The sequence below is a fragment of the Ochotona princeps genome, chromosome 12 (assembly GCF_030435755.1).
Source record: "Ochotona princeps isolate mOchPri1 chromosome 12, mOchPri1.hap1, whole genome shotgun sequence".
Lineage (NCBI taxonomy): Eukaryota > Metazoa > Chordata > Mammalia > Lagomorpha > Ochotonidae > Ochotona > Ochotona princeps.
The window spans coordinates 50,776,244-50,803,616 of record NC_080843.1 but is presented as its reverse complement, the minus strand read 5'-3'; the positions used below and the strand labels follow the sequence as shown (position 1 = coordinate 50,803,616).

The 27,373-nt window shown below is 42.3% G+C and overlaps 1 protein-coding gene across 1 annotated transcript; it reads right to left on the bottom strand.

The window, feature by feature from the left end:
• Window positions 1-1,066: 1,066 nt before the first annotated feature.
• Window positions 1,067-25,376, bottom strand: SERPINE3 (serpin family E member 3). Its single transcript, XM_036493472.2, has 7 exons — window positions 25,202-25,376; window positions 18,481-18,732; window positions 17,384-17,581; window positions 15,328-15,526; window positions 8,819-8,919; window positions 1,652-1,738; window positions 1,067-1,182 (listed from the first exon to the last, which is right to left on the bottom strand). The coding sequence occupies exons 1-7, from the start codon at window positions 25,374-25,376 to the stop codon at window positions 1,067-1,069; spliced, it is 1,128 nt and encodes a 375-aa protein (XP_036349365.2).
• Between the last annotated feature and the right edge of the window lie 1,997 nt (window positions 25,377-27,373).

Genomic DNA, 27,373 nt, shown 5'->3' with positions numbered 1-27,373 from the left:
AAACCTGTCATTATTTTCATCTTTCATTTTTTTGACATGTATTCTTTCTAAGAGAGGGCTCCGCTGCCTGTTCTGAGTGACGAATGACATTTTCATCTAATCGCTATGGGGTTGGGATGATCATGAAATACTGGGAAGATATTTTCTGTTGATGGACTTTTTCTCCTCTAAATAATCCCCAAAACAAGTTATTTTCTAGTGAATGATTATAATCATCCTTTTTGTCACAAAAATGTTCCTTTGATTTCCAGCTCAAGTTACGGCACTAATGACTCTCAGATAAAATGATGTAGACAGTATTTCCTTAACAATTTGTGTAAAACTATGCGTAATTTTCATTATTCTAACATTTGACATTTTTTTGCTCTCCATAAATAAAAGTAATACCTGATGTTTAGTTAAAGTAGATCCACCTTTGCTTGATTTTATTAGTCTTGTTCCATCCTATTTGTTTAGAATTGCCAACAGCTCTTTACTGAGAATCTCTGCCTGCTAGACTAATAAGGTATTATTAGAGTGGGAGGAGGAACTAATGTAAAGATGTTACATTAAGTTTAACTGACACCGTAAGTGGCACCTGCGTGTCTTTCATGCCACACCATCTCTGAATTAGCATAACATATGCCTATGGGACTTAAAAGTACTAGAAAAATCAACTGAAAGAACAGTGTAAAAGCCTGTTGTGTTGACTGAAATACTAGAGTTGCTGTGTCCCAGGGAGACGACTACTACTTGAGTGGCCTGAAGAAACTCTTACAATAGAGAAAAGAAGGCAAGATTCAGGATTTATTCTACTTAAATGATTTTCCTAAGTATTTCCAGAAATAGAAACTTATTGAAGTTTCTTTTTTCAAGTTACATAAACCACATATGAGCCAAGGGAATGAAAAAGCAAAAAACAAAACCTAACCTCATGGAGAATAATAGTTTGTGTTCATGAAATGTTCTCCTTTCTCAGAATACAAGGCACAGCAACTGGGAAGCATGGCAACAGCTAGAAGGATCACTTGTTTCACGCGATAGTGGACAAAGGAGCCCTTGTTGCTAGAGGGATGCTAATCAATGTTTATTCGAATCCTGTCAAAAATATTATAATACCTGTTTTGGGTTCTCGCAGGAAAAAGATGAATGGCCGATCTGCCTTAAAAATAGGAATCCGAGACCTTTTCAATAATAGCAAAGCTGCAGAAAAGAAAGAAAATTCTCATTTTACTTTCTATTTACTTGCAGAAAAATCATTGTTTAAGTTTGATATAAAATCAGTTATATATCCCTTAGTTTTGAGGGAATTAAAGCATCCTAATGATACTTCATCGTTTACTGATACGATGGGGAGAGGTACAAATAGGATCATTGAAAAGAAAAATAACAACCTAACCTCTCAACCATTTTCAAAATAAACCGTGGAATATATTCCTTCTGCAGGGCAATGTGCAGAATTACTATTCTTTGTGGGATGATCAAAATAGAATTCTCTTTCATCACTTTTCAAAAAAATTTTTGCTGTTTTTAAAAATGCTGTACCATCTCTGGACTTGGAGTTTTAAAAGGAATGGTTCAGAAGTGTCAAGTTTCAACTGTCTAAGTTTAACAAAGGCAAATGAGAGTAAGCAGTGTATTGGGAATTGCTTCCCTCCTGCGGAGAGCATACCTGTGGCTGCAGAGGCTTTGGTGCCTTCCTCTAAAACCGCAATCTTGGCCTTGTGGATCGCTTCAGAAACATAAAAGCCATCTTGGCCTAACTCCAGGAAATGATAAAAATGTGAATTGCTCATTTGCATTTTCTGGATGTTCTTGGTGAAAGCATTTGAATACATTGTGAGAACATATTAAATAATATCTGATGTTACTGTGCAGCTAAAGAAATGAGATACTTGGAAAATCCTCATGTTGCAGTATTTTATGTAACTCCACTGAAATTTGCTAAATTTACCATCTAAAACTTAAGTAGTCATAAAAATCACAAGACTTGTGTTTAAAAAAAAAGGCAAATTCTGTAACCAGGAATCTTTTAAGATAACTTTGCAGGAAGCTTCTAAGATAACTTTTTCTGAGTGTCTAAACTGCAGTTAAAAGAAGCTAAGTTAATTGTAAGGTGGAGAAAGGTCGACAGAGAGCTTGGCTATCCTGATTCACTCCCTTAGTTGGCTGCAAACAGGGTCCAGGCCAGTCAGGAGCCAGGGACCTTACCTCCTGGTCCCCAATATGGGCAGCATGAGTCCAAACACTAGGTTATTTTCTGCTTTCCAGGAAGTGGGACTGGAAGCAGGAGAGTTGGGTTCTTAAACGAGCACTCTAAGAGATGCTGGTGTCACAGACAGTGGCTTAACCCAAGACACCGTAACACCGACCCCTTTAGACTGTATTAAAAACGACATACATATATGTTGATATGTATGTATTTGTTTGAAAGGCAGTTACAGGGAGAGAGAGATTTTCACCTGCTGGTTCCCTCTCCAAATGGCCACAATAACTAGGACTGGGCCAGGCTGAAGTTGAAAGCCAGGAGATTAATCCTTGTCTTCCATATGTATGCAGCAACCCGAGGAGTTGGGTCATTTTCCGTTGCTTTCCCAGGCATTTCAGCAGATAAGTAGGTCTGAAGTGGAGCAGTTGAGACCATAGTCTGGCATTGCAGATGGCAACTTTACTTGTTGTTTCCACAATACCAGCCCCTAGACTACATCTTAGGAATTTTTAAGTGACAAAATCACAAGTGTGTATTAGGTTTTAGAGGCATACCATGTATTAAAAATGTCTGCTGTTGCATGACTGCATTCTGTACTAAGGCCCAACAGTTATGCAATGAACTTGCCGCATGAACTGTAATTTGGGAAGAAACGGAGACGTTCAAACAGAGTTGTTGTGTGTGCTAACAGTGTCAAAGATAATACAAGCTAGTGACCATGAGTGTTATCTTAAAGGGACTGACAGATTTGTAATATAACCAACATTTTAAGGAAACCTCCATGGCTCAAATGATACTCAATGACACAATAAAGAGTGAAAGTAAGACTCTTGGGAACTAACTAGAAGGATTTTAGCGACTTTCCAGTTCAATCCTTTCATTTTCAGAGTGAGCCATTCAGTCATCTGAGACCACACACCTGATAGGAAGTAGTGTGCAGGTTTTGTTAACTGAGCCCATTTCCCACTCACCCCTGCAGCACTCCATCTAGCACTACCACCTTTCAGAAAGTGATTTCTAGGTACTCTTATAATGCTCCCAGAAGGAGATCCAGGGCTTGGTATGAAAGTAACCATGTTCATGTATTTTGAAAGAACTCTTTTGTCTTAGATTAATATTTAAATAGGTTTTCATTTGTCATGTACATATAATGAATGTCATGAGGGAATAAAGCCAATTCAGAGAATGTGCAGCGAAGATACAGGGTATTGTGAACTGCCTCTATTTTGAAAGGAATAATTATTTTCAAACATCAATGAAGAGAACAAGCAAGGGGCAATGGAAGGAGGAGAAAAAGTCAAGGAGCATTTCACTTTGCAGCATTTGTCCTAAAAATCAGTAAAGGATCTGGTTGTTTCCACAGTTGATTCCAACCCCCAACCCTGCAGGATCTTTAAGAAAATAAACCAAATTCTCTTTCATGAAACAGTCTCTCTGACTAGGTCATTGAGCAAGCTGAAATGCAGTACCAAAATTTAAAACTTGATGGATAAAGCATGATTTGTTGGTAGTCTTAAGTTTTTGCAGCTTTGAAACTTAGTTACTATCTAGTTGGTTTCTGAACGTTAAATAAATGGTGAAATGAGCAGAAGTTCTTCACTGTGAAAGTCCATCATAGCTGAGTGTATGTTAACCTAGGAACCTTGGCACAGAGTGAGAAATGGGACCGATTGGCATGGTGAGGAGTAACTGACATTCATGTTGGCACAGTGGTCAGCCCAGCCCATGACTTGTTGTGTACGTAGGATCAGCATCTCTTCAATTTCATCTCTGCTAAGAGTTGGCATTTTAGAAAACCAACATGTGTATGAAAATTTGAGGGAAGTGCTTGTGAATTTGTTTTTCCGTTGATCTATTATTACAGACCTCTGTTGGCCTTGCAGCTGTTGTAATATGAGGTGGCTATAAAATCCACCTAGAAGTTAAGGAAAAAGTGGTTTTCCTGGCCTTTTCCTCATCTGAAGTGGCAGTTGCTTTGTACCATTGAACATCAAACTACCTGTTTTCCCAAAATTTGTTCTCAAAAAATCATTTAGAAACGCTATTCTGCAAAAAGAGTTGCATGAGTAGTTAAATGTGGTAGAGATGTGAGGTAAACAATGTTGTGCTTATGCTTTTAATAGTGGACTTCTCAAAGCTACTAATTAACTTTATGGTATATCTCCACAAGAAGGGTCACAATATGTAGCATTTAACCATGGAGCAATCCTGGCCATCTTTTGGCTCCAAATGTTCTGGATTATCATTCTGAGGAATATCCATTTGCTCCTATGTGACGTTTTAATGTCCCCAGCAGAGAGGTGCCTGGCTTCGTACTCTCCTGGCATATTCTGCATTCTTCATAGCACCCCCCAGAGGCATTTGCCTTCCTTTTTGACTCCTAGCTCCTAGTACATTGCCTAAGTACTTCTTCACCTAGCTGACAATATATGTGTGTATGTATGCTCAATAAATGCTGGATGACTCAGTAATAAACATTTCCCACCCTGTCCATAACTTGATGATCCTTATAAGGAAGTGTTGGTTCGCATCCGGGGAACTATGAGGTTGCAGCAAACAGGTTTTTGGCAAGTCTCAATCAAATGAGTATCTCGGTGCTGCCTTTTCCCCTCGCTGGTGGAGAACATCCTCCATACTCTCCAGAGTATTTAGTCTTCAAAACCTGGCATTATGTAGATGAAGGAGTTTCAAAGCATAAATCAGCGCCTCTACATTTCGTTCTCGAGTTCTCATAAAACAAGATAGATACTATCATTTGTTGATTCTTTTGTCTTTGCAATTTGCTAGTTGCAGTTACTGGCTTTAAAGAATTTTTTTTTTTTTTTTTTGCCACAACTTATTTCTAGTTTCTCATTATCATCTCCTTGTCACTCAGTTGCTAAGAGTTGGACGGTGTGTTTGTGTCAAATAGCACCCAGTGCAGGATATAAAAAGTGCTGAGAGGAATCTGAGATGGCCTTTGAAATTAGTTGGTTTCTAGTTGATTAATTGGTTTCTCCCCTAACCCATTCCTTCCTCTTTTCTGTAGTAGCTCTGGCTAGACAAACATTTGATGTGGCATTAATTTACTTAGGTACTCAGATGAACAACTCAGTGGTTTGCTCATTTAAATTCATAGTAAGAGACAGCTTATTATTGTTGCTGAGCCAAGATTATAAACTGATTTTCCACTTATGAAAGCAAAGAATAAGATCGTTTCATCAATGTTTGGAGTTGGGACACAAGAAGTATGGCTTGTACTGTAGATGGCATAGATGCGTATCAAAACCCAGTGATCCTGAAGGAGGGGGCCCTTCTGCAGGAACATCTGCCCGGTACCTTCCATGTGAAGAGATGCTGGAATGAACAGCATCAAGGCTAACCGGAGGTTTGGGGGTCAGGAGGATGCACCCTGAATCAATTGGGTGTAAAATAAAATAAGATATAAAATAAACAAATTGAAATAGTTATAATACTAAGAAGAAACAGGGAGTTTTCTAATAGGAAAGCAGAACTTGATTAAATGATTCTGGAACCAAGTGGAAAGCAAGGGAGAAATGTCCCGTGTGGTTATGGGCTTTCATCAAGTGAGCAAACTACCTAGCCACTTCTTGTTAAAGAAAGAGAAGCCAGCATTTTTGTTTTTTATGACTTACTTTCTTGTCAACATGTTGATTCAGCACTATCTGTTATATTTTTACAATTAAGATGTAGGGGGTCCCCATTTTAGCAATGAGGAAACTGTGTCTTGTCAATATTCAGTGGCCTTGTCTCTAAAAATGAGTCAGAAGCTCACTTGGGCATAGAAGTGAGCAGTCTTTTAATTATGTTCAAAGAAGAGCACTGGAAAGCAATACTTCTGTTGGTGAATTTTCTGTAAAAGTTTGGATATTAAGTGCTTTAGCCATTGCTTGGCATATGGTGTTTATCCCATCTACTCAGTTCTGACATTAGCAGAAAAGTAGATATGTAAAAAGTGGGAGTGGCTATTTCAGTGAAACTTAAAAAAAAGTACTGGGCCATCATTTGTTGCTTTAGAGATATAAAATTTCATGGGAGAAAGCCAGGAACTGGCATGTTTTGTCCTTAAGAAACATAAATGCAAGCTTCACATTTGGCCCATGGTAAGTGCTTGATAATTATTAAATAAGCCAGATCTATGGGTCTGTGTGTTTACTGGTTTGAACAAATATAAGTAGTCTTGGGTTGCATTAGGACAAAAAGAGATTAGGTGTTTTAAAAAGGTACTTGTAAAACTAGGTTGCTTCTTAGATCCCACCTGGGGAGAGGAGGGTGTCTTAGAACTCATTCCTAAATAATGGAGCTGTCTTGTTTGAAAGCAGTCCTATTTGAGAATGTATGATTGATGACATTTTAAGACTTATGTATTTCTAGGACATACAAGGAAAGAAATTTAAGAGTTCTGAAGGAAGACTCAAGCTACCCTGACTAACTGCATATAGTGGTGTGGAGAAAAAGGTCAAAAATGACTCCAAAATTTTGTACCAGGATAATCAAAAGAGGACTAGAACTGCCATCAACAACAGGAATGCCGTAACCAATCTCTGGGATCACAAGAAGCTGTGACTGATTTTGCACATTGTTAGCGATACAAGACACTTAAGTTCTCCCTCTTTTGTTCTTTTTTGCCCTCTCACCTTTTAACTTGGGTATCCTTCCTTTCTCTGCAGTTTCAGATTATTCCTGTGCCACCCAGAAAAACAATGAGTCATTCTACCAAGTCAGTAGTATTTATTGGGAATCCAATTGCATGTCAAACATTGTCTTGGGCAATATGCTTACCCGTAACTATTGCTTTGTTTGTCCCTTGGCATATTCAGAAAATGAGTAAAGAGATGGTAGATGTAGAAAGTTATTTTTAAAATATTATTTGAGATGATAAGCACAGCTTGGGATGCCCACATCCCACTTTGTAGTGCTTGAGTTCAAGCCCTGGCTTCACTTGGACTTGCAGCTTTCTGCTAATGCACACCCTCAGAGGCTGCAAGCGATGCCTCAGGTGTTTGGGTCCCTGCCAGCCATGGGGCGGGGGCGGGGGGGAAGGTAGGGATCGAGCTCCTGACTTCTGGTTTTGGCCTGGCCCAGACCCAGCTGTTGTGGACATTTGGAAAGTGACCCAGTGACTACAGGATATTTAACTCTTCTGTCTTTCTTCCTGTCAAATTAATGAAAATAAAGAAATAAATAATTTAAAAATATATTTAGAAGATGACATAGAGAACTCCCATCAATTGGTTCACTCCTTAAATACCAAGCTGGGCTAAAGTTTGAAGCCAGGAACTCAATCCAGATCTCCCATCTAGATGGGTAGGAACTCATTACTTGAGCCATTACTGCTGTGTCCCAGGGTCTGTGTTAACAACAAGCTGGACTTTGGAGTCAGTGCTGGATGATGAGTCCAGGTATTCCAATGAGAGTCTTGTCTCTTACCCTCTAGGTCTGCTAGTTCTACTTCCTCTTGTGCTAGAGTTGATCAATAACTCTGCCAGATAGTGTGGTCACATCTAAAGCCCAAGTCAAGACTTCTTTTGTGGATCAAATTCTCATATATATATATCTGCAATGACTTATAGAGGAGGATTCAGAGTAAAACTTTACAAAACTTCTTTTGCTTTAAGGCAATCTAACATTCAGGGAATTACTTTCAAGCCCATCAGGAAAGGGAATGTCAAGGCCAGTGAACATGCCTACTACACTGTCCTCTTCACACAGATTATTTGCTCTATATTGAATAGGATGAAAACTGAGCCTTTGAATTGAGAGTAGTTTAACCAGTGGTCTCCTGAGAGATTTCTGGAACATGGGTTCTACTCCCTGCTTAAGTGAGAGTGCTTAAAAAAATGTGTAAGAATCATAATCAGGAGATTAAAATTTTTCGTGCAAAAAATGTACTATTTCATAATACACATTTTTCCATTCGTTTTTTTTTTGAAGGCCTCTCATGCATGAATTTCAGCATTTTGCTTTTGCACTAAAATAAATTTGTAATTTTGTTTTCTCATGAACCTTTTGAAGTCCCCTTTCATTTGATAGAAGCTCAGATTGAAGGCAAACAGCCCTACTGATTGTAGCATGTCATCTATGGGCAAAGAGATTCAATAGGGAAGCTCAGTAGAATATTTTAGAGTGAAGTTATAAGAGTATGAGTTATTTGAAGCCAAAAAGTTGGATAACTGAGGGAAACTTTTGGGTTTAACTTACTAAAACAGGACAGAAGCAGGACAGGGAGGGAGGTAGAATTGAAAGGTAACTGTGAAGTTGGCTTGACAGCGAGAGGTCCTAAGAAGGGGTTCTGTGGCACCATGTCTCTGGTGCACTCTGTGTCATGACAGATACAGGGAGGGTGGGTTTACTGTGTCCCATGACCATAGACCTCACAGTAAAGGTGGTCTCCAAAGTTCATACTTGAAATTCTTAAACAACATCTGTCCCTTGGTTTCATAAGCAGTACAGCCTTAGCTAAAGCAAAGCTCTTCATTTATTATATATTGTTTTATTTCTGACTATTTACCACCGAAGGCTGTAGAGACCAGGAGAAACCATTAATCAAGTATGATAAAAACTCTAAACAATACCAAAAACAAAGCTAAACAAAAAACCAACAATAAATTTTGGAAGAATGATCATTACCTGAAATTCCTTTCAAGTTAGCTTTGAGTGGATCAAAAACATCGGTGACTCCCCAAGAATTTAAAATGCCTCTTAGGTCGAACTGATTTTGAATCCTAAATCTAAAAGGCAAGAAGAAATCATTAACTTCCATTTAAAATTATACTCAATACTTCTACACACAACAGGATGAAGTCCAAAGTCCCTCCCTTGGAAGTCCAGGGTCAACAGATTCGTTTCTAGCTTTGTCTCCCATTGGTGTTTCCCAGCAGCCCCCCCGACTGACCTACTTGGCCATAGCCAGCTTTTTCCCATCTCTGCACCTCGGCTCCCACTGTTTATGCTGCGTCTCTCCCACTCCCTAGATTGGCTTTGCATGACTATTTATTCTTCAGTTTTTACCCCCTCCTCTTCTCTCCAGCTGCTTTGTGATCTTCAGTTCTCTTTTTAATTTTCATTTATTTTCACCTTATTTGAAAGGTGGAGAACCAGAAAGAAAAAAAGAGATCTTTGATCTGCTGGTCCATTCCCCAGATGTCTGCAACAGCTGAAGCAGGGCCAGGCTGAAGCCAGAAACCCAGAACCCAATCTGAGTCTGCCACATGGGTGGCAGGGACTCACCTACTTGCGTCATCATCTGCAACCTCCCAGTATGTGCATCAGATGCTTGTGGAATTTGGGATGTGGGATATGGCAGGGTCTTACAGCAGAGCCAGATACTGCCACCCTTCCTTTGCTTCTAAAGCCCTAGGAACAGTTTGTTCTATGATATATGAAATTTTCTGCTTCCATTACTATTCTTACAGTTACTTGAGAAGCTGTCCCAGTTTATTTGTAATTCTTAGACTAATTAACAAGGGCTTCATTTGGATTATTTCATTTAATCTTCATATAATGATAGTATTACTGTCCTCCTCTTTAGATGGGAAAATTGAGGCTGAAAGAGTTTAAGAAACTTGATGGCCTAATGAGTATGTGGTAGATCTCAAAGCAAGGCTGTGAGGGAGCAGCATCCACGCTTTGATCATCTGTGCTTTGCCACCCCTCGTCTTTGTGTTCCGTCTCACACATGGGAGGTGCAGAAAGAAGCAGTTGACTAATTGACAGTTAATAAGATGTCTCATTTAATGTTTGCATCAGATAAAACATGTTCTCATGCTTGCTGTGTGTACTGTGTGCTTTGATACACAGCACAGAAGGAACGCAACTGAAGGCCTTCCCAGTAATCAGTACATCAACTTTATATCGTGTCCCTTAGGCAGCTAACAAATCACTGTAGAAGGATCCTTTAAAAGGGCTACTGCCGTTGTTTTGCTTTGGAAATAAAAGCTTTGGAAATGGAATTTAGATGACCTTTTCACCTCAACCATGTAGAATTTAAAGCACAAGGCTATTTACTATCACAGATTTTTTTTGACATCTTTTTTTAATCAAAGATCTTCATGACTCTATATGATGAAGTGACCAATACTTTAAATAAAATTACCAAACTTTCATAAAAGTGCATTTCTTTAAACCAGTTTCCAAAAACAGTATCTGCTTTATCCAGGTATGCTAACTTGTCTCAAAAAAAAATTTTGGACCACTTATGAAGTTTTTTTGAAGTATTGAAAACATCCTTTCTGAAAACACAAGATGCTGAAACATAGTGTTTAAGAGCATGACCTTGCACACCCACCGTCAGGGTTTGATTCCTGGCTCAGATTCAGGCTCTGTCTAGTTGAAGAACTGATTATTAATTTACTTCTGGTAAATTAATCTACTTCTCTTTGCCTTCATTTCCTCATTAGTGAAATGTGAATATTAGTGGTGGTTGCTTGTGGGTTGTGGAGATCAAATAAAACCATCTTTAGAAAGTGCACTAAACAATGCTGTGTTCAGCCCGGGCATGGTTATTGTTTCTCAACAACACAGAGAAAGAATTCAGGGCTGTTTGAAAGTAAGGATCATGATTAGGGTGTGTAATCAAGCTGTAATACCACTTTTGGTAAACTGAGAAAAGCAGTAAAAGTGAGGTATAAGTAAAAAAGATTGGTAGATTAGTGATTTATTGCATATCTAGGAAGGGCAGATCCAGGAGAAATGCCACAAAATTAGCTTGAGTTTCAGCAAAACAAAGCAAAACAATAAATTACCCTTCACCAACATCGGACAAGTATACCATGAGAAAACTACAGAGCAATATCCCTTATTAATATAGATATTCAATCTTCAACAAAATACTCCCAAATTGAATCATCCAGCTCCATATAAATCCCATCATGACCAAGTGGGATTTACTCTCAGGGGGCTCAACATGGGAAAAGTAGTCATATAATACACAATAACTACAAAATAAAAATTCTCACAATCATCTCAATCGATGCAGAAAAAGCCTTTGACGAAATACAGAATCCTTTCATGCTATAAATCACACAATTTATGGAAGGCATCTATAGAAGACCCGAGAGCTGGCATCATACTTCATGGTGAGAGATAGAAAGCCTCCCCTTAGATCAGAAACAAAATCAGGATGTGCACTCTGACCACTTCTATTTCATGTTATACTGGAGGCTGAGAAGGGACATCACATTAGAAAAAAAATAGAAAGTGTCCACTTAGGACAGAAAGAAGAAAACCCTTCCCTGTTCATAGATGACATGGTCTTATCAATAGAAAATCAAAGAATCTGCAGGAAACCTGTTGGAGCTCATAAGTGTTTCAAGGTGGTGTGATACAAGATCAAGATTAAAAAACCAGCGTGTCTATGTACAATCAATGGAAAATTTAAAAATGAAATGGAGAAGGCAATTGTATATGCAATAGCATCAAAGGAATAATAGAAAGCAATGTATCAAAACAGATGTAAGACTTGTATACTGAAAGCTACACACTGTGGTTGAAAAAGCAAAGATCTAAATGAAAAGACAGACACCTCAGGTTCATGACTTGAAACACTTCATATTGATAGAAGGCAGTACTTTCCACTTAGATCTAGATTTTACACAATCTCTGTATAAACCCTATTTTCAGCAGAAGTTGATAGATTGATTCTAAAACTCATATGGAAATGTAAGCATCCCAGAATAACTACAACAATTTTATAGATCTCCTATTTCCTTATTTCTGAACTTAACAAAAATTACAGTAAGCAAAACATACTGGCAAAAGTTTACAAATTTTTGCCTGCAGTAGAATTGAGAATCCAAAAATAACATCTTATATTTATGGGTAATCGATTTTGACAAGGAAGCCAAGAAAATTCAGTGGAAGAAATAATTACAAACAATGTTAAGGCAAATGGACTGTCACCAGAAAGGAGTAAGTTTGATCCCTTCCTCCAACTGTATAAATTAATTCAAAATGGATTAAATGACCTAAATATGGACCTAAAAATGGACCTAAATGTTTTTCTTTAAAAAAAATCGACAAATATCTTTGTGGCCTTGGCTAGGTAATAGTTTTTTAGATATGACAGCAAAAGCACAAGAAACAATAAAAAAATTAAGTGAACTTTATCAAAATTAAAGTTTGTGTTTCACAGACAGCATTAAGAAAAAAACCACAAAATTGGACAAATATTTCACAATCATACATCTGATAAGGGAGTAGTATTCAGAAAAAGTAAAGAACTGTTGCAACAACGAAAGCACAAACCAATTTAAAAATGAGCAATGAATCTGAATAAATACCTTTCAAGAAAAATATCAATGACCAACAAGCACATGAAAAGATGCTCCACGTGATTAGTCATTAGGAAAATGAAAGGGAAGCCCATGAGATACCACAATGAGATCATTCACTAGGATGCCTGTAGTAAAAAAGAAGATAGGCAATAACACAGATTGACAAGGATATGGAGAATTAGAACACGCCCGTATTGCTGATGAAAACATGGAATGGTGCAGCTGCTTGGAAGAATCTGATAGTATGTCAAAATGTAGTGTGCAACATGTAAAATGCAACCCAGTCATTCTATTCCTAGATATATATATATATATCTCCAAAATTTCTCTCCACATAAGCAAGTATGTAGTGGCCACAAATTAGAAACAACACTAAAAGCGTCTTGGTATCCAAACTCTGCAGATTAAGGAATGGAGAAGCAAAGTGGAGTGTATTTATACAATGGAATATGACCTAGACATAAAAAGGGAATGAAGGATGAACAATTGAAGATGTTATGCTGAGTGAAAGCAGCCAGACACACGCAAAAAAAAAAAAAAAAATCACATGTTGGGTGATTTAATTTACTTGCTAGGTCCACAATGGGCAAATCCACAAAAAAAGAAGAGATCAGAGATTGCCAGTGGCTGGAGGCAGGGGAAGAGGAGGAATGAGAAGTGATCTGATTTCTGCAGTTATTAGACAGCAATGATCATTTGCCTAACTCCATGAATGTAAAAATATCCTTGAATTGTGTACTTCAAAAGAGTGAATCTTATGGTATATAAATTGTATCTCCAATTTTTTTCAGAAAAGGAAACACCCATAGGAAAACGTATAGAACACACACTGATGATTAGTAATTAACAGAAGGAATAGCAAAATGGCTGTGGATACCTGAGATGTGGCAGATTTTTAAACACATATATCATAATCTAATAATGGGAAAAAATTCACACTCAGCTTCCTATGAGATTGACCTAATAATCGAGTATGATATTCATTGAATACATATTTGACATTATTAGTCTATCTTGTGGGATTTTACATGATTGCAGATATAAATGACCCTTAACATTCAGTCTTGATTTTCCTCATTATTGCTTTCATATGTTTAGTATCCAATGAAGATTAATAGTCCCAACGCTTGGTGACATACCCCACCTAATGTCACACAATTCTTGCATCACCTCCCACAGTGTCCACATTTTTTTTTTTTTTTTTTGCTTTCATTAAGTGAAAAACGCATGCTAATTCTAGAGCAGGTCATGCTAAATGATGAATGGATAATTTGAGGGAGCCAGGCGTAAAGTTTTGCTGACTCAGAGCTTACTATGGTCCAAAGTTTAGAAATAAATCCAGGCCTAAGACAGTTTTCACATCTTCTGTTTATTTGCTATTAAAGCTAGCTTTAAAATAATCCAAATTAGTTTGGTTTGTGAAATAACCTCATTTTTACTTAAAAAAAATCTGTTTTCCTTGGACAGCAGGCATGGCGTCTTAGGGAGACTTTTATTTTTTTTTTTTAAAGACCAGGGTGAAGTCAGGTGTTAACACTCCTGTTACTACTATCCCTGCCTTCTCACTGTTCCCCTATCCTCCCTGTCTTTCAGGAGCTTAGACTTCCAGAGGCAGAAACCCGGGAGAGAGGGCTCTGTGTGCTGGGTGCTTCCCAGCGAGTGCTCTGAGCGGAGACGGATGAGATGAGCCGGCTGCTTTCCAAATCCAAAATGACTGGGTAAGCTCCTGCACTGGGCTGTTGTTTCTCTCTTGACATCGAAAGTTCTCTTTCCTCCTTCACTGAGCTTCTCTAAAATGCACCCAGAAGAGAACAGCTGCTGCTTGTCTGCGCCACAGAGAGCCGTTGAAATTCCCAGTCTTTGTGCTTGAGTTTGGGATCCAAAAAGATAGCGTTTATCTAATGAGTTAAGTTTGCTTTCTTTCCTGGGCTGTGTCAGATCTTATGTTAGACCTTGCCCATTATGGGCTTGATCTCTGTATGTTTTTTGCTCCAGATCATGGACTTATTTTTAACTCCTCGAGGAAATGCTGCCAAGGCCTTTGCCTTGGCTTGCCAAAAGCCCAGCAAGGGCGGGAGGCCTGATCCCTCAGTGAGCAGGTGCTGTGAATTTACACACGGAAAATGAGGCCCTGAGCAATGTTCCTTGCCTAGTGCTGGCTGACAAATTGTGTACACCTTTCCTATGATTTCAGAGAAACCCATGATGGGAAGAAGTTCAGAGAGTTTCTTTGGTTAGGTAATGGGTTTTGCTGCTAGATTGTGCTTTGGAAGGACAAAAATGAACATTATCATCTGACTTTCTGGAAATCTGGATTTGTTCCTATTGAAGTTTCTTAAGGGAAGGTTCCCCACTATGTAGAACAAATGAGAACTTCAGCATAGAGACTTGCAAATGTTTACATCTTCACTCAGCTTCTGTGCAGAAGCTTATTTGTGTGAGTGTTTGCTACACGAGATACACCATCTTGCATGTTGATAATCAAATGCTGTGAAGATTTGGTAAGATTTGGTCACATTCCTAAAAGGGAAGCTCACTGTGCTTCCTTCCTTGTCCTTGAACTGGCAGAGGCATAAAGCTACCTCAAGGGGCTTGAGGGTGTTTCTCTAGCTCAGTGAAGACAGGTCAGTCTCCTTGCCTTGGAAGGCCCTCGGGAGTTAGCTCATTTCAGCCTGAGCCACAGCCACTCAGCAGTAAGTCAGGTGGGCTCTCAGCTAACATCTCCTTGGCTGACCCTCCAGGGCTGCATCAGGCATGCCAGCCCATGGTTAATGACAGACCCAGAGCCAGGCCATCTGACTGCACACTCACACTGTGCAGACTGCCGGCCATGGAGTGCTCTGGGAGGGGGTCCCTGCTGCTCACCTGGGGAGGAACACGTCCATCCTGGCTCTCCTCAGCCTGTTGATCCATAGCTGGATGGTGCTGGCTGTGAGCTGAGGCTCAATGTGACCCAGACGGGTGTCCCTGTCACGGGGCAGCACGAGGATCAGGCTGGCAGCATTTCCCAGGTATGGCAGCTCCAGCACCCCCACTGGATGGCCCACAGCATCCTGGAGCTGGCCTGGAGGTTCAGTGGATCAGGGGTTAGCTCTATCACAGGAGTCAGGGGATCCAAATGGTGCCAGTCCCTGTGAAGGGCCCCCCTCCCTTACATGACTGGGGCAATTAGCCAGGTACACGCTTGCAGGGAGCCGTTTGTGCCAAAGTCTGCGAGATTCCATGATCAACTTTTGTGATTGCAATGCCTAGACTCTCAAAGGTGATCTCTCAGGACCAGGGCAGAGGCCAGCCATGGTTAGGCTTGGTGAGATGATGGCAGAAGGAGCAGCAATTGGCCCTGTCCTATAGGGGCTGCCAACCCAATCTTGGCCAATCACAACCATGCAGGGACTCAGAATCTTTGTGCCAGATCTGCCTATCTTCCAATGAAAAAGTCTAAATCCAGATGTCATAGATGTCTAAGTTTTTAAGCTACTCCTCCAGCATGTCAAAACATGAGCCCAATTGAACTTGGCTTGGGACTGATTCTCTCACTACTTGTGATCTGAACAGGCAGGTCTTAGAATGGGCAGTGGGAGCTTGAAAGGAAGGGCAGTGACCAGCCGAGGACAAATACAGGCTGTTAGGCAGAGCCTGACTGCTGAGCAGTGTGATGGGACAGGTGGTTGCAGGGGACAGCAGATACAGATGGCTGGCAACAGGGAGACCCAGCGACAGTTGCTGGTGAGCGCAAACTGCAGCCGGGCTCAGGGACAGGGCAGGAAGGATGGGCAATGTGGATGACCTGTTTTTGGGGGGCTGGTGGGAAAGCTTTGTGATGGACTCCAGCCAAAGCCCTGGTGTTGACCTGCAGCAGAGATTGGCTGGTCATTAAGGCAGAAAATCATTTTCTCTTCTCTCTCCCTACTCTATCATTACTCATTCAGCATTCCTTAGGAGGCCACTGTCACTGATAGCACACTGTGTCCTCGAAGAAGCTGCTTGCCATCATGCAATCAAATCAATCGGCCTGGGTTCAGCCACAATGAGAAAACAGCAAGGACAAGAGTGATGTTAGTCAGTGCATTCTCAATTACCTGATAGGTGCTCTTGGGATCATCATCGTAGGTTCTCATCCCACTTGACCTCAACAAGTAGTTATTTGTTGAATAAATAAATGAATGTATTTACGCATTATGTGCCTTACATGGAATCAAGATAGGACTACTAGCAGACCCTTTGAATGTGAGAGTTCCCAAACACTGATTGGTACCTGTCTAGCCTTTTTCTAAGTAAGTCAAAAGGAGCCCCACAAGCTTCAAACTCAGTCCACACAAAGGACAAATGGATAGCAGGGCAGAACTGTGTGGGAGCAGGAGGTTCTGTGCCAGTCATGCTTGTACCAGCCCCGCTGGAGCCTGCTGGGTTAGCAGCTGCCAAGCAGGCGTCGAAGCACCCCATCTTCAAACCCTCCATCCCACGACCTGGATGAGTAACTATCAGAGTGGTCACAGGGAACCATGACTTTTCAGGACCAGGGGACTTTCTAGGGATGCTGGGCCTTTTAAACTAAATTTTTCTCCTTGCTAAGTTGATTTTCATTTGGGGGGCGTGCCTCTCCAGGGAGGTGATTTGGTCTGGATGTTTGACTCCACATGGACTCCCTTCTTTTACTAAGTGCAGAGGGTTAAAAGCCAACCATGAACTTGGCTTCTCTTCCCCATCTGCAGCCTCACTGTCCAGCTGTGTGCTCACTCAAGGTCCTTAGTAGAGGGTCCCCTGCCACACTGGGCTTCCCTTCAGCCACCTGCACAGCCCATAGATTGGAACATGTGGAAACTTGTGGAGACTGTGGGAGGAGACAGCTGGTTCCTTGCTGTGGCCCCTGTGCACTGTCCTTGCTTGCACTTTGGGAGGCCCAGTGGGGGAAAATGCTCACCGTAGTTGACCTCAGCCATCTGATGCATCATGGGCACCTGGAGGATGCGGCCATTTGCACAGGTGAAAGGCAGGAGCTGTGAGTCTGTGGAGGAGAACGCCTTCTGCCAGGTGCTTTGGAAGGACATTGTGCTCACAATGGTGAGCTGAGCAGATGTGGCACCCATCTGCTCCCAGAGAGAGCTGCTTGGGCCCTCACCTGCAAGTGAGACAACAACAAGGATGGGCAGGGATAAAAGTGCAGCATGAATCACATGACCACCATGGGCATGAGGTCAAGGAGTGCAAGGTTCAAATATTCTCACACATTCTCCATTTTTCTATTTATTCTCTGTGATTATTTAGGGTGCCGGGGGGTGGGGGACAGACCACCTGGCTCTGTGGTAGGTTCAACCTTCTATACCTCAGTTTCTCCATTTGTAAAATGAAGACAGGACCAGTGCCTACCTCCTAGGATTATTGTGAGGGTAATCTGAGGTCTTAAACTTAGCACAGTAAGAAATAAATGATACAACAAAGGTTCATGTGTGTTACTATCCTAGTGACAATTACAGTTAACTACAATGCCTGTGTTCTGCTTCCCTGAACCCCCCTACTTGCAGGACATTTAGATGGTTTCTAGGTCTTTTTCTCCTATAAAACTGAGGTAAGCATCTTAGTGCATGTAACGTTTCTGCTCTTGACTGATTTCCTTAATCTAAATTCCCAAGAAGTCACTTTTTAAAATCCTACTTCATTGTTCTGTTCCAGGAGGTTAATCAGAGCAGAGTCCAGTGGAACTCCTTGAAGGAGACAGAATGACAGGATAAAGACTGCCAGATGTGCCTAGAGGTAGGCAGCCATGAGGTGCCCACTACTCTGTGTGTGTGTGCATGTGTGTCTCTGTGTGTGTGTGCATGTGTATTTGCACATGGGAAGAGGGGAGCTGGAGGAGGGGCAGAAAGGGGCCAAAAGTCAGCAATGTGGCTGCTTCAAGCAGCATGCCACCCAAGAGGACAAACTTCTGTTGTAAAAGGGGGTAGTGTGAGCAAGGTTACCACGCCTTCTGACAGTGATGGGTGATACTCTCTACCGCCCTTGACCTTAGCCTCTAAGAACTAAAGAATGTCCTTTTACCTGAAGTCCGTTTGGAGTCCATGTCGTTCATCTTAGTGGTGGCGCCACTGGGCTCACTGGGGTCAGCTGGCTGCAGGCTGCTATTGGCCCACCCGGAGACCCGCTCCACAAAGCAGGGGGACAGTGACGTTCCTGCTTGCACAAAAAGGGTGCAGGCCAGCTCCATCTCACTGGTCCGACCAGAGTTGGAGAATGAGGTGTACATGGCGTGTAGTGAATCTCTCATCCTTGGGTCTGTGAAAAAAAAAAAAAAAGGTTTGAGTAAAGAGCTAAAACAACCTCCACCTGCACTTTGTATCAAACTGAGTGCCAGCATTGCCACTCTTGTCTCCTAAGTCTCAACACTCACAGTCAGCTTGGAAAACTAGTGAAAGCACTCAGGACTTGAAGATTCAAAATTTGGAGGAAGCCCTAAAAGATCTGAAAGAAATCAGGCTGTGATGAAGCCAAATAGAAGACCACATCTTGGAGCTGAAAAGAGGCACTGCTTCCTTAACGTTCTGGCTCAGGAGCACTCATGGGTGCCAGATGAGGGGGTGTAAAAATGGCAGTTTTAGGATCCAATTTGGAATATTTCCAAAGTTGAGAGATGAATGTGCACTGTCACAGAGATAAGTGATGGGTAGTGGCCAGGATGCCGCACCGTCTCCACATCTCATGGAGAGCCTTCATTCTCCGTCTCAGTGGCTGTTGGTCAGAAGCCTGAGTGACATTTGCACGTACTATTTTAGAACTTTGCTTTCAGTTTCAGAAATACAAAGGAACCTAATTCCTCCCTTCCCCATATCCTTAAGACCCAGCAGACACCTCCTATGATTAAAGGTCAGCGGGAGCTGTGTGAGAGTGGTTGAGGAAATAACAAGAGAGTCAATAGCTTCCACCTTCTTAGATGGTGGCTGGACTTCCATTTATTTGCCATTTACACTGGAGGTTGCTTCCTTGTCTCTGTATATCTCTGGTGGTGGATTTCATTTTCACGCTGCTATTTTAGGCATCAACTTCCATTTGCCCCCAGGTATTCTGTAGCTGGAATGAGGCCACAGTTGAATACCCCAAGCCTCTACTCCTGACTCAAGCAAGTGGAATGTTTCCAGAACAGCATCATATGTGCAGGTTAACTTCTACTGCTTCTCTTCCACTCCCTGCTGCTCCCCACCTCTTCTCCCTCTTAGCCACAGTCCTGAGGCTACCCACAAACCCTCTTTGTGAGATGAGGGCTGGAGACCTCCTCCTGAACCACCAGCCCCTGTGGGCTCTCCCTGAGCACCCAGTGGATGACTTCCCATCACAGCCTGGGCTATCCCCACTCTGATGCACTTTGTTTTACCAACCTACGAGGCAGCAATTGACCCCTAAGTTGTGTAACATTCGCTGTGGGAGATATAGGCACCCAGAATCTTCCCCAGCCAAAAGGCCACATGTCACAGTTGTAGTGAGTAGATAGCACACTCTACCAATGCTACTAGTTAGAAGCCACAGCTGTGCACCGAGTCGTGATTTCTCATCCCCCTTGAGTGCTTGCATTTTCTTGTAGTACGAAAAGAAGTGAATGGGAAATCTGCTTTATGATTAGATTTGACTCTATTGAGGAAAATCATACATATTTCCAGGTTCATATCCCTGTGGCATGCTGTCTCTTTGAGGTAGAGAATTGAAGCTGTCCACGCCGGTCCCCAGTGCATGTTGCAAACCTGGGAATGGTTGGTGCTTCTCTCCCAGTCCTTTTACCTTCTCTGGACCCAGGGCTTTGGTCAGACAGAAGCATTTCAGACAGAAATGTTAAAAATAGCACTAAGGTTGCCTGAAGTAAGATTTTGTGTGAAACTTTGTCTCCATCTAAGTCTAGTTTGCTTTTCCTTGTGCCAGTTTGCACACAGGAACAGCTTTTCTGGACCATCCAGAATTGGCATGGCCAGAATAAAAAAATACCGAGGGTTGACTATGTCCATCAAGATTGTGCTGAATACTTAACATCCCTGATCATATCGGATCCTTTCAGCAACGCTCTGAACCAACACCACTGTTGTCCCGATTTTATAGGTGAAGGAGCTGAGGCTCAAATTCATCAACTTGCTCAGCCACTCAGTCAAAGGTGGTGGTGCTTGGCTGCCCCATTCACCCACAGGGTGGCATGGGTAGACAGTGTGACAAAGCAACCTCGTGGGCTGAGATTGGATGGACTGAGAAGACTCCTGGACCTGGTGTGATGGCTCAATTGGCTAATCCTCCGCCTGCAAGTGCCAGTGTCCCATACAGGTGCTGGTTCATGTCCCAGTTGCTCCACTTCACTTCTAGTTCCCTGCTTGTGGCCTGGGAAAACAGCAGAGAATGGCCCAGGTCCCTGGTAACTTGTACCCATATGGGAGACTCAGAGGAGGCTCCAAGCTCCTGGCTTCAGACTGGCTTAGCTGTAGCTATTGTGGCCATTTGAGGAGTGAGCCAGCAGATGGAAGCATCTTCTCTCTGTCTCTCCTTCTCTGTAAATCTGCCTTTCTGATAAAATAAATACATCTTTTTTTTATGAAAAAGAAAGAAAGGAAAGACTGCTCTTCTTGGAACAAACATGAGGCTGTGCAGCTCCCAGACTGTACACATGGCCTTCCTGGACCCTTCCCTGTGATGGGACAGACATACATGATGAGTGAGAGGGCAACACCTGTTCTGCCCAGCCCTTGACGGAGAATCTTGTCTCACTAATTTAATCTCTCTCTTTAGCTTCTGAAATAGAAAGCTATCTTCATTGCTAGAAGTTGGGTTAATAACTTGGTGGTTCTAATATGTTGAGTGAGAGAAAGAAATAGAAGGAAAGAAAACCACTTGAACGGATCAGGAATGTGGTGAGGAAGGATTTGAGGAGGGGGTCTCAGGCAATGTACATAGCTGGGAAAACTGCTAGAAAATTCACAAATTACAAGAACCATCTTTCAGATGCTGATGTTTTATTATTAGGAAATTAAAAGATGGGTAATTTTAGGATGCTTTCCAAAGGGTTTTGGTTGGGCTAGTCAGGTGATATAGTACCTATGGTGAGAAATAAAAACAGAGAAGGCAATTGTTCAATGGTTTAGAGTGGAGCTAAGAATCATGGAAAGAATATGGGACTTGGAGTCAGAAAGTCGAGAATTTGATCCTGATTTTTCTGCTTGTTCACAAAGACATTAACCCCTTACATTATTTATAAAATAGGAGAACCAACAGTTATCTGGAGATTGTACATGGTTTCTATGATGACTAAATAACACAATGGATACCACAGTAAAACCCATAGACATCATCAACAGAATTCTTTCTAGAGCCAGGCCACCTTTACCTAGAAGGTCTCTGTTCCTAGAACAGTTCTTGTTAAAATATCTTTTACCACACCTAAAAAGCAATGAAAATCCCCAAAAGCAGGCACTTTGGGAAATTCTGTATTCCATACGGTGAAAGCACAGTCTCTCTCTGGGGACACCTGGCTTTGTGCTTGTGTGACTTGCATTTCAATACCCTCACAAAACTCCTGCTTGTCACCTGTTGTCTAGATGTACGGTGAAAAGGAGACAATGCTGATGTGTCCCATTGCAAACTTATGTAGATCCCACGATCAATTCAGCAGGCGCAGTGACCCAAGTCATTGAGATGTATTTGCTGCTGCTTTTACTGTTGTGCTGTTGACTTTTAAAAGAACTGGGCCAGGAAAAGGGCCATCTCTGGTGGGTACCCATGACCCTCAGAGCTATCCTGGGGCACTCTAAAGCACAGAGATATTCTGTTAACCAACACACTGACATGTAAATAATCCATTATTGCTCATAATAGTTAAACATGTTTCCTTAACACAAAAACAAAACAAATCAAAATGCACTGCTCAGTGCTGGGCACTTGGCCTAGCAGTTAAAATGCCTGTAAAGATGCCTGCTTCCTACACAGACTATCTGGGTTCAATTTCTGGTTCTGACTGCAGCCTTGGGTTTCCTACCAAAGCAGAACCAGGTGGAGAAGTGTTGATGGCACACTTCATTGAGTCTCTGCAACCCACGAGGAGATGTGAATTGAATTCCCAGCTCCCAGCTTTGGTCTAGCCCACCTCCAGCTGTTACAAGCATTTGAGGAGTGAACCAGTTGTCAGTTTCTCTTCCTGTAACCTCTGCCTCTCAATTAAATAAATAAAAATTAAAGACTCTACTTAAAATACAGCTTCTGATAAGGAGGAAAGAGTGAAATTGTTTTCCAAGCATTAGACTTTTTAGTATCCTTGACATTTAGAGATTCTCTCAAAGGCTCCATGGAGGGACTAAGAGTCCCTTGTTTGATTAGTCAGAGTCCATGATCTGCTCTGACCAAGGAGAACTGATTGTAGTTGGTATATTTTCTTTGCAGTGTGGTGCCACTTCCATCTCTCATTTTCCCTTGACCTGATTTCTATTAGACTTTTTCTTAAGGCTGAGAAGCCTGTCCCTTCTCTCATATTCTTATTTATTCTTCACGACCCAGCTCCAAAATCACATCTTCTAGAGAGCCCTCTCCCCGGCCAGTTGAATAAATCCTTCACTCCCTTATACCAATTTTTTTTTCTCTGAAAAATGCAATTCCAGTACTATGCCAGAGAGCTTCTCCATGGGCAAGGCGCCTATGAGACCGAGCCACCTGCCTTCAGAGTTTTCCTTATATGTCCTGAAGCTGGGTTGTTGGCACAGCACTGGCCTATGCAGTCGGTGCACTGGAGTAATGGCATGGCTCCGAGTCTAATGTGATTGAGGCACAGCTCCCTGCGTATGAGCACAACCGTGATCTCCTGGCGGAGAAAAATGAAGTTCAACAAACTACTTTTGACTTTAGCTGTCTCCGAAGAGAAAAAGCTGTTTGTCCCTCAACCAGAAGGATTGTGCGAATTGTTTTGGCAGGGTAAGGAGTGTGGGGAGACAGGAGCAGAAAGCTCACCTGGGGTCTTGCGGTGGACATGTTGAATGTTAACCTCTCCTTTCCAGCTCAAGGGCTCATCCTAAAGGATGCTCTTACTGCATGTATCAGCATTAATTCTTGTATTTTCTGACAAATACTAAGTCAGGTAAAGGTCACCTCATTTTTTTTATGGCCATCTTAGTATTTTTTTAATTATTTAAAAATTTTTTTTCCTGAGAAGGGCAAATTTATAGAAAGAAAGTGAAACAGAGAAAGATCTTCCATTTGCTGGTTCACTCCTCAAAGGGCTTCAACCCTGATCTGCAGCTGGGGACCAGGAGCTTTTTCTGGGTCTCCCTCATGGGTGTAGGACATAAGCCACCTTCTGTTGCTCTCCCAGGCCATAAACAGGAAGATGGATCAGAAGTGGAGTGGCCAGGACATATTGGGATACTGGCACTGCAGGTAGAGGCTTAGCTTACTATGTCATGGGCTTGGTCTTAGTGGACACCTTATTCCAAGAGAGAAGAAAAACTCCTGCATGTATCACAGCCTGGAATTGGAAGGTGGCACAGGGGTTAAGCCTTGAGCTAAGGCCCTAAGTGTGGCCTAGGAGAGACTGGCCTCCATTTGAGAGACTCCTTGTTGTGGCTGGCAGACCTGGTCTAAGATCCAGAATCCATAAGGTTAAACCAGCAGATCTGGAACTGGCTGGAAGTCACAGATTTTTAAAGCATCTGGTCAAAAGTATGGGCTCGGACCCAGACAACTTGGATTTAAGCCCAGTTTTGCCACTTAATAGTTGTGTGACCTGGAGCAAATTGCTTCCACTCTCTCTGCCTATTTGTTCCTCTACAAAATACAGACAATCAAATGTCACCAGCCTCAACTGGGAATACTATGTTAATTAGCTAATGCTTGTCAGGGGCCTCAAGCACTGACTAATACCTAGAAAGTACCATAAAAGGATGTGAAAAGAAATGGAAATATTGCCCTGAAACCCGAGATTAGAAGGGAACCTTAAAAAATCAAGGGTTGGGCTGTTATAATAGTCTAATGGCTAAATACTTGCTTTGCATCTGCGAGGATTCCATGTTGGCTCTGGTTCATGTCCTGGCTGCTCCACTTGCTTTCCAGCTCCCTGCTTGTGGCCTGGGAAAGCAAAGGATGGCCCAAAGCCTAGGGACCCTGCACCAGCATGGGAGATGGAGGAGGCTCCTGACTCCTGGTTTTGGATCAGCTCAGCCCCAGATGGTGTGGTCACTTGGGGAGTAGACTAGTGATCAGAAGATTTTTCTCCGTCTCTCCTTCTCTCTGTAAATCTGCTTTTCCAATAAGAATAAATAAATCTTAAAAAAAAAAAAAATCAAGGGTTACTGGGGTTGGTGTTGTGGTACAGTGGGTTAGACTGTGATCTGTTAAGCCAGATCCCCTTTAGGAGCACCAGTTCACATCTTGGCTGTGTCACTTCTGATCTAGTTCCCTGCTAATGCACCTGAGAAGCCAGCAGAAGGCAGTCCAAGTGCTTGGGTTCCTGGCAGCCATGTGGAAGACTTTGATGGAGTTCCAGACTCCTGCCATTTGGAGAGTGAATCAATAGATAGAAGATCTCTTTCTCTTTTTAACTCTGCCTTTAAAACAAATCTTTTACTATTGTTTTTTTTTTTTTTTTTAATTAAGGGTAATCTTCCTTCCATCCAGAGTCTGAAAGCTGCTATTCTCTTTCCTGTCCAGTTATGTGTCCTGCTGGGTACTGAGCTCCACTCCTCCCAAAATGGCCTGAGCCAGGGGAGCAGTGGGAGTGAGGGAGCAGGTGTCTTACCATGGACAGTGTATCCCAGGGCATGTGCCAGCTGCTGGGCCGTGTTCCCTTGGGCTCCGAACTGCAGGACCTCCAAGGGGAGGGCCACACCCGCAGGTGAGATGACAAAATTCGAATCGTTTCTACCTGCTGCCACACTCCTGTAGAGGCGAAGTGTAAACTCAGTCTTTAGCATTGTCAGATCTTCATGGAAGCGGCCATTTGTCATGGGAAAGCAGGAGAGGAGGAGGAGGAAGATGACCAGATGGCACGGCATGGAGGCTGGAGGAGCTCCTATAATCTCAAAGGAAAAGACACAGTGAGGAGAGAGTTCAACCTCACGGAGAGCCAAAGCTCCCAGCTCTGCCTGCAGGAACTGGCCTGAGGGGAGCTGTCTGGGTTATGTACCCTCACTACCGCCAACCATGCTACTTCACTGTCTTCTTTTGTGTTAAGCTAGAAACACTGCCTTGGACCTAACGGTGGGTAGGAGTCCTGCTTCTCTCACTTATTAGCTGAGCGGCTTTGGAAAGACTGTGGTCAGATCCAAAATAGCTGGTATGATTTAGAGATGATAGCTGAGGTTTACAGAGCTTGCTGGCTCACAGAGCAATGGTGCTGCGACTCAAACCCTGGTCTTCCACGGTAGATAAATGACTGAGAGTGCATGCTTGTGAAAAATATTGATATACAAGCTAATTGTACCTAGGAGACTAGAGTCCTTAGGACATACAGTATTCTTTTAAAAAATAATTTTGTAGAGGATGAAATAATACAAAAACACCTCCTGCCACAGAAATGCACCCTCCAAAGAGGAGAGAGCATCCATCAGGCAGAAATTAATGCAAGAGGAGAAAACACTAAAGTCAAAAAGGACACCCAGACAGTGAGCAGCCATTTTCAGCCAAGTTGTCTTGCTATCAGATGTGGAATTGATGTGAGAGAGACCAAGTTATTCAAAGTCACTTTCTAAAGAAGTTTGTATTTAAGGCTCTGGGTTGGTTTCAGATCAAAGTCCAAGATAGAATGATATGTTGATATGTTCTTTTTTTTTTTTTTAATTCTTCCTCCCTACAGTCAAAGACAACACAGTACAGGGTGACCTTGGCACATCTGGTGTGTGTGTGTGTGTGTGCGTGTGTGTGTGTTTAAGTAGGTAGCAAGCTCCATCCCAGGATCCTTGATGAAAACTTCAATTCCCTGGGGTTTTTGCTGCTCCTGTAACCATCTACCAGAGAACCCTCAGCAACCAGACCCTGGTGCCACAGGCTCCCGAGGCCCAGGGCTATGCCCTTTGGATCAGGGACTCACTCACCGGTTCCTGGAGCCCACTGTTGTGTCTGCTTGCTCTGGCCTGCTCTGGTGGGTCTCCAGAATGAATGTGCTGCCTTCCTTAAGAAGTGGAACACACAATCTGCCCTGAATCACACGTCAGCATAGGGAGAAAGCTGGTGACGGCCGTCTCTGTCGGCGATGTCTCTACCACTCGGTCCAAATTCCTGGAGCCTGGAGGTCCTGCAGCAGCCAGGAGAAGTGGCCCAGCCCTGGGGGGCAGCAAAGCCCAGATCGGGAGCAGAGTGGAGCCCTGGGGACAGAGCCAGCCATGCCTGTCAAGCCTTCTTAGGCTTGTGACCTGGTTGTGCCAGCAAGAAACCCTTCTCCTAGCCCTTTGTCACTTTGAGGAATTCCACTGATATAACCCTTGAGTCTAGGCTTTTGCTGGGTACCAGGTGCCTAATGCTTTCCCCTCCTCCTGTGGAACAAACAATAAACCAGTCATTGGGCAGGACTGGAAACTTGTAGCAAAGAGAATGCTGCAAAAGAGGAAGAAAAAATGTGGGCCATGGCTCAGTCAGATTGGAGCAGGGCGACTTGCCTTATTATTAAGAAAAGTGAATGCACTTATTATTATCAGTAATGCAATCACTACGAACAATTCTGTTTTTCTCAGTGGCAACACTAAAGTCCCATGACTTTGAGAAAGACATCATGCTGTTAATCTCACAGGTCCTATCAAAAGTCTATCCTTGAAATGAATCCAAAAGTACTCACATTTCTATGATGGTCTTAGTTGTATTAAGTACAAATTAGGTGAGAGACTCTGTTTGATTAAAGATCAAGGGAAAGGAGAAGACATTTGGAAATGAAGACAATTCTAGCAATTATTTCTCAGACATCTGTTAGTGTTAATAT

Excerpts from the sequence above, each read along its gene's own strand:
- SERPINE3 (XM_036493472.2), bottom strand. The coding sequence starts at position 25,376 with ATGCTAAAGACTGAGTTTACACTTCGCCTCTACAGGAGTGTGGCAGCA. Across the intron at positions 1,739-8,818 it reads TAACTTGAAAGGAATTTCAG|GCCAAGATGGCTTTTATGTT; the intron begins GTAATGATCATT and ends TCCTGGAGTTAG. Across the intron at positions 1,183-1,651 it reads CAAAGCCTCTGCAGCCACAG|CTTTGCTATTATTGAAAAGG; the intron begins GTATGCTCTCCG and ends TCTTTTCTGCAG.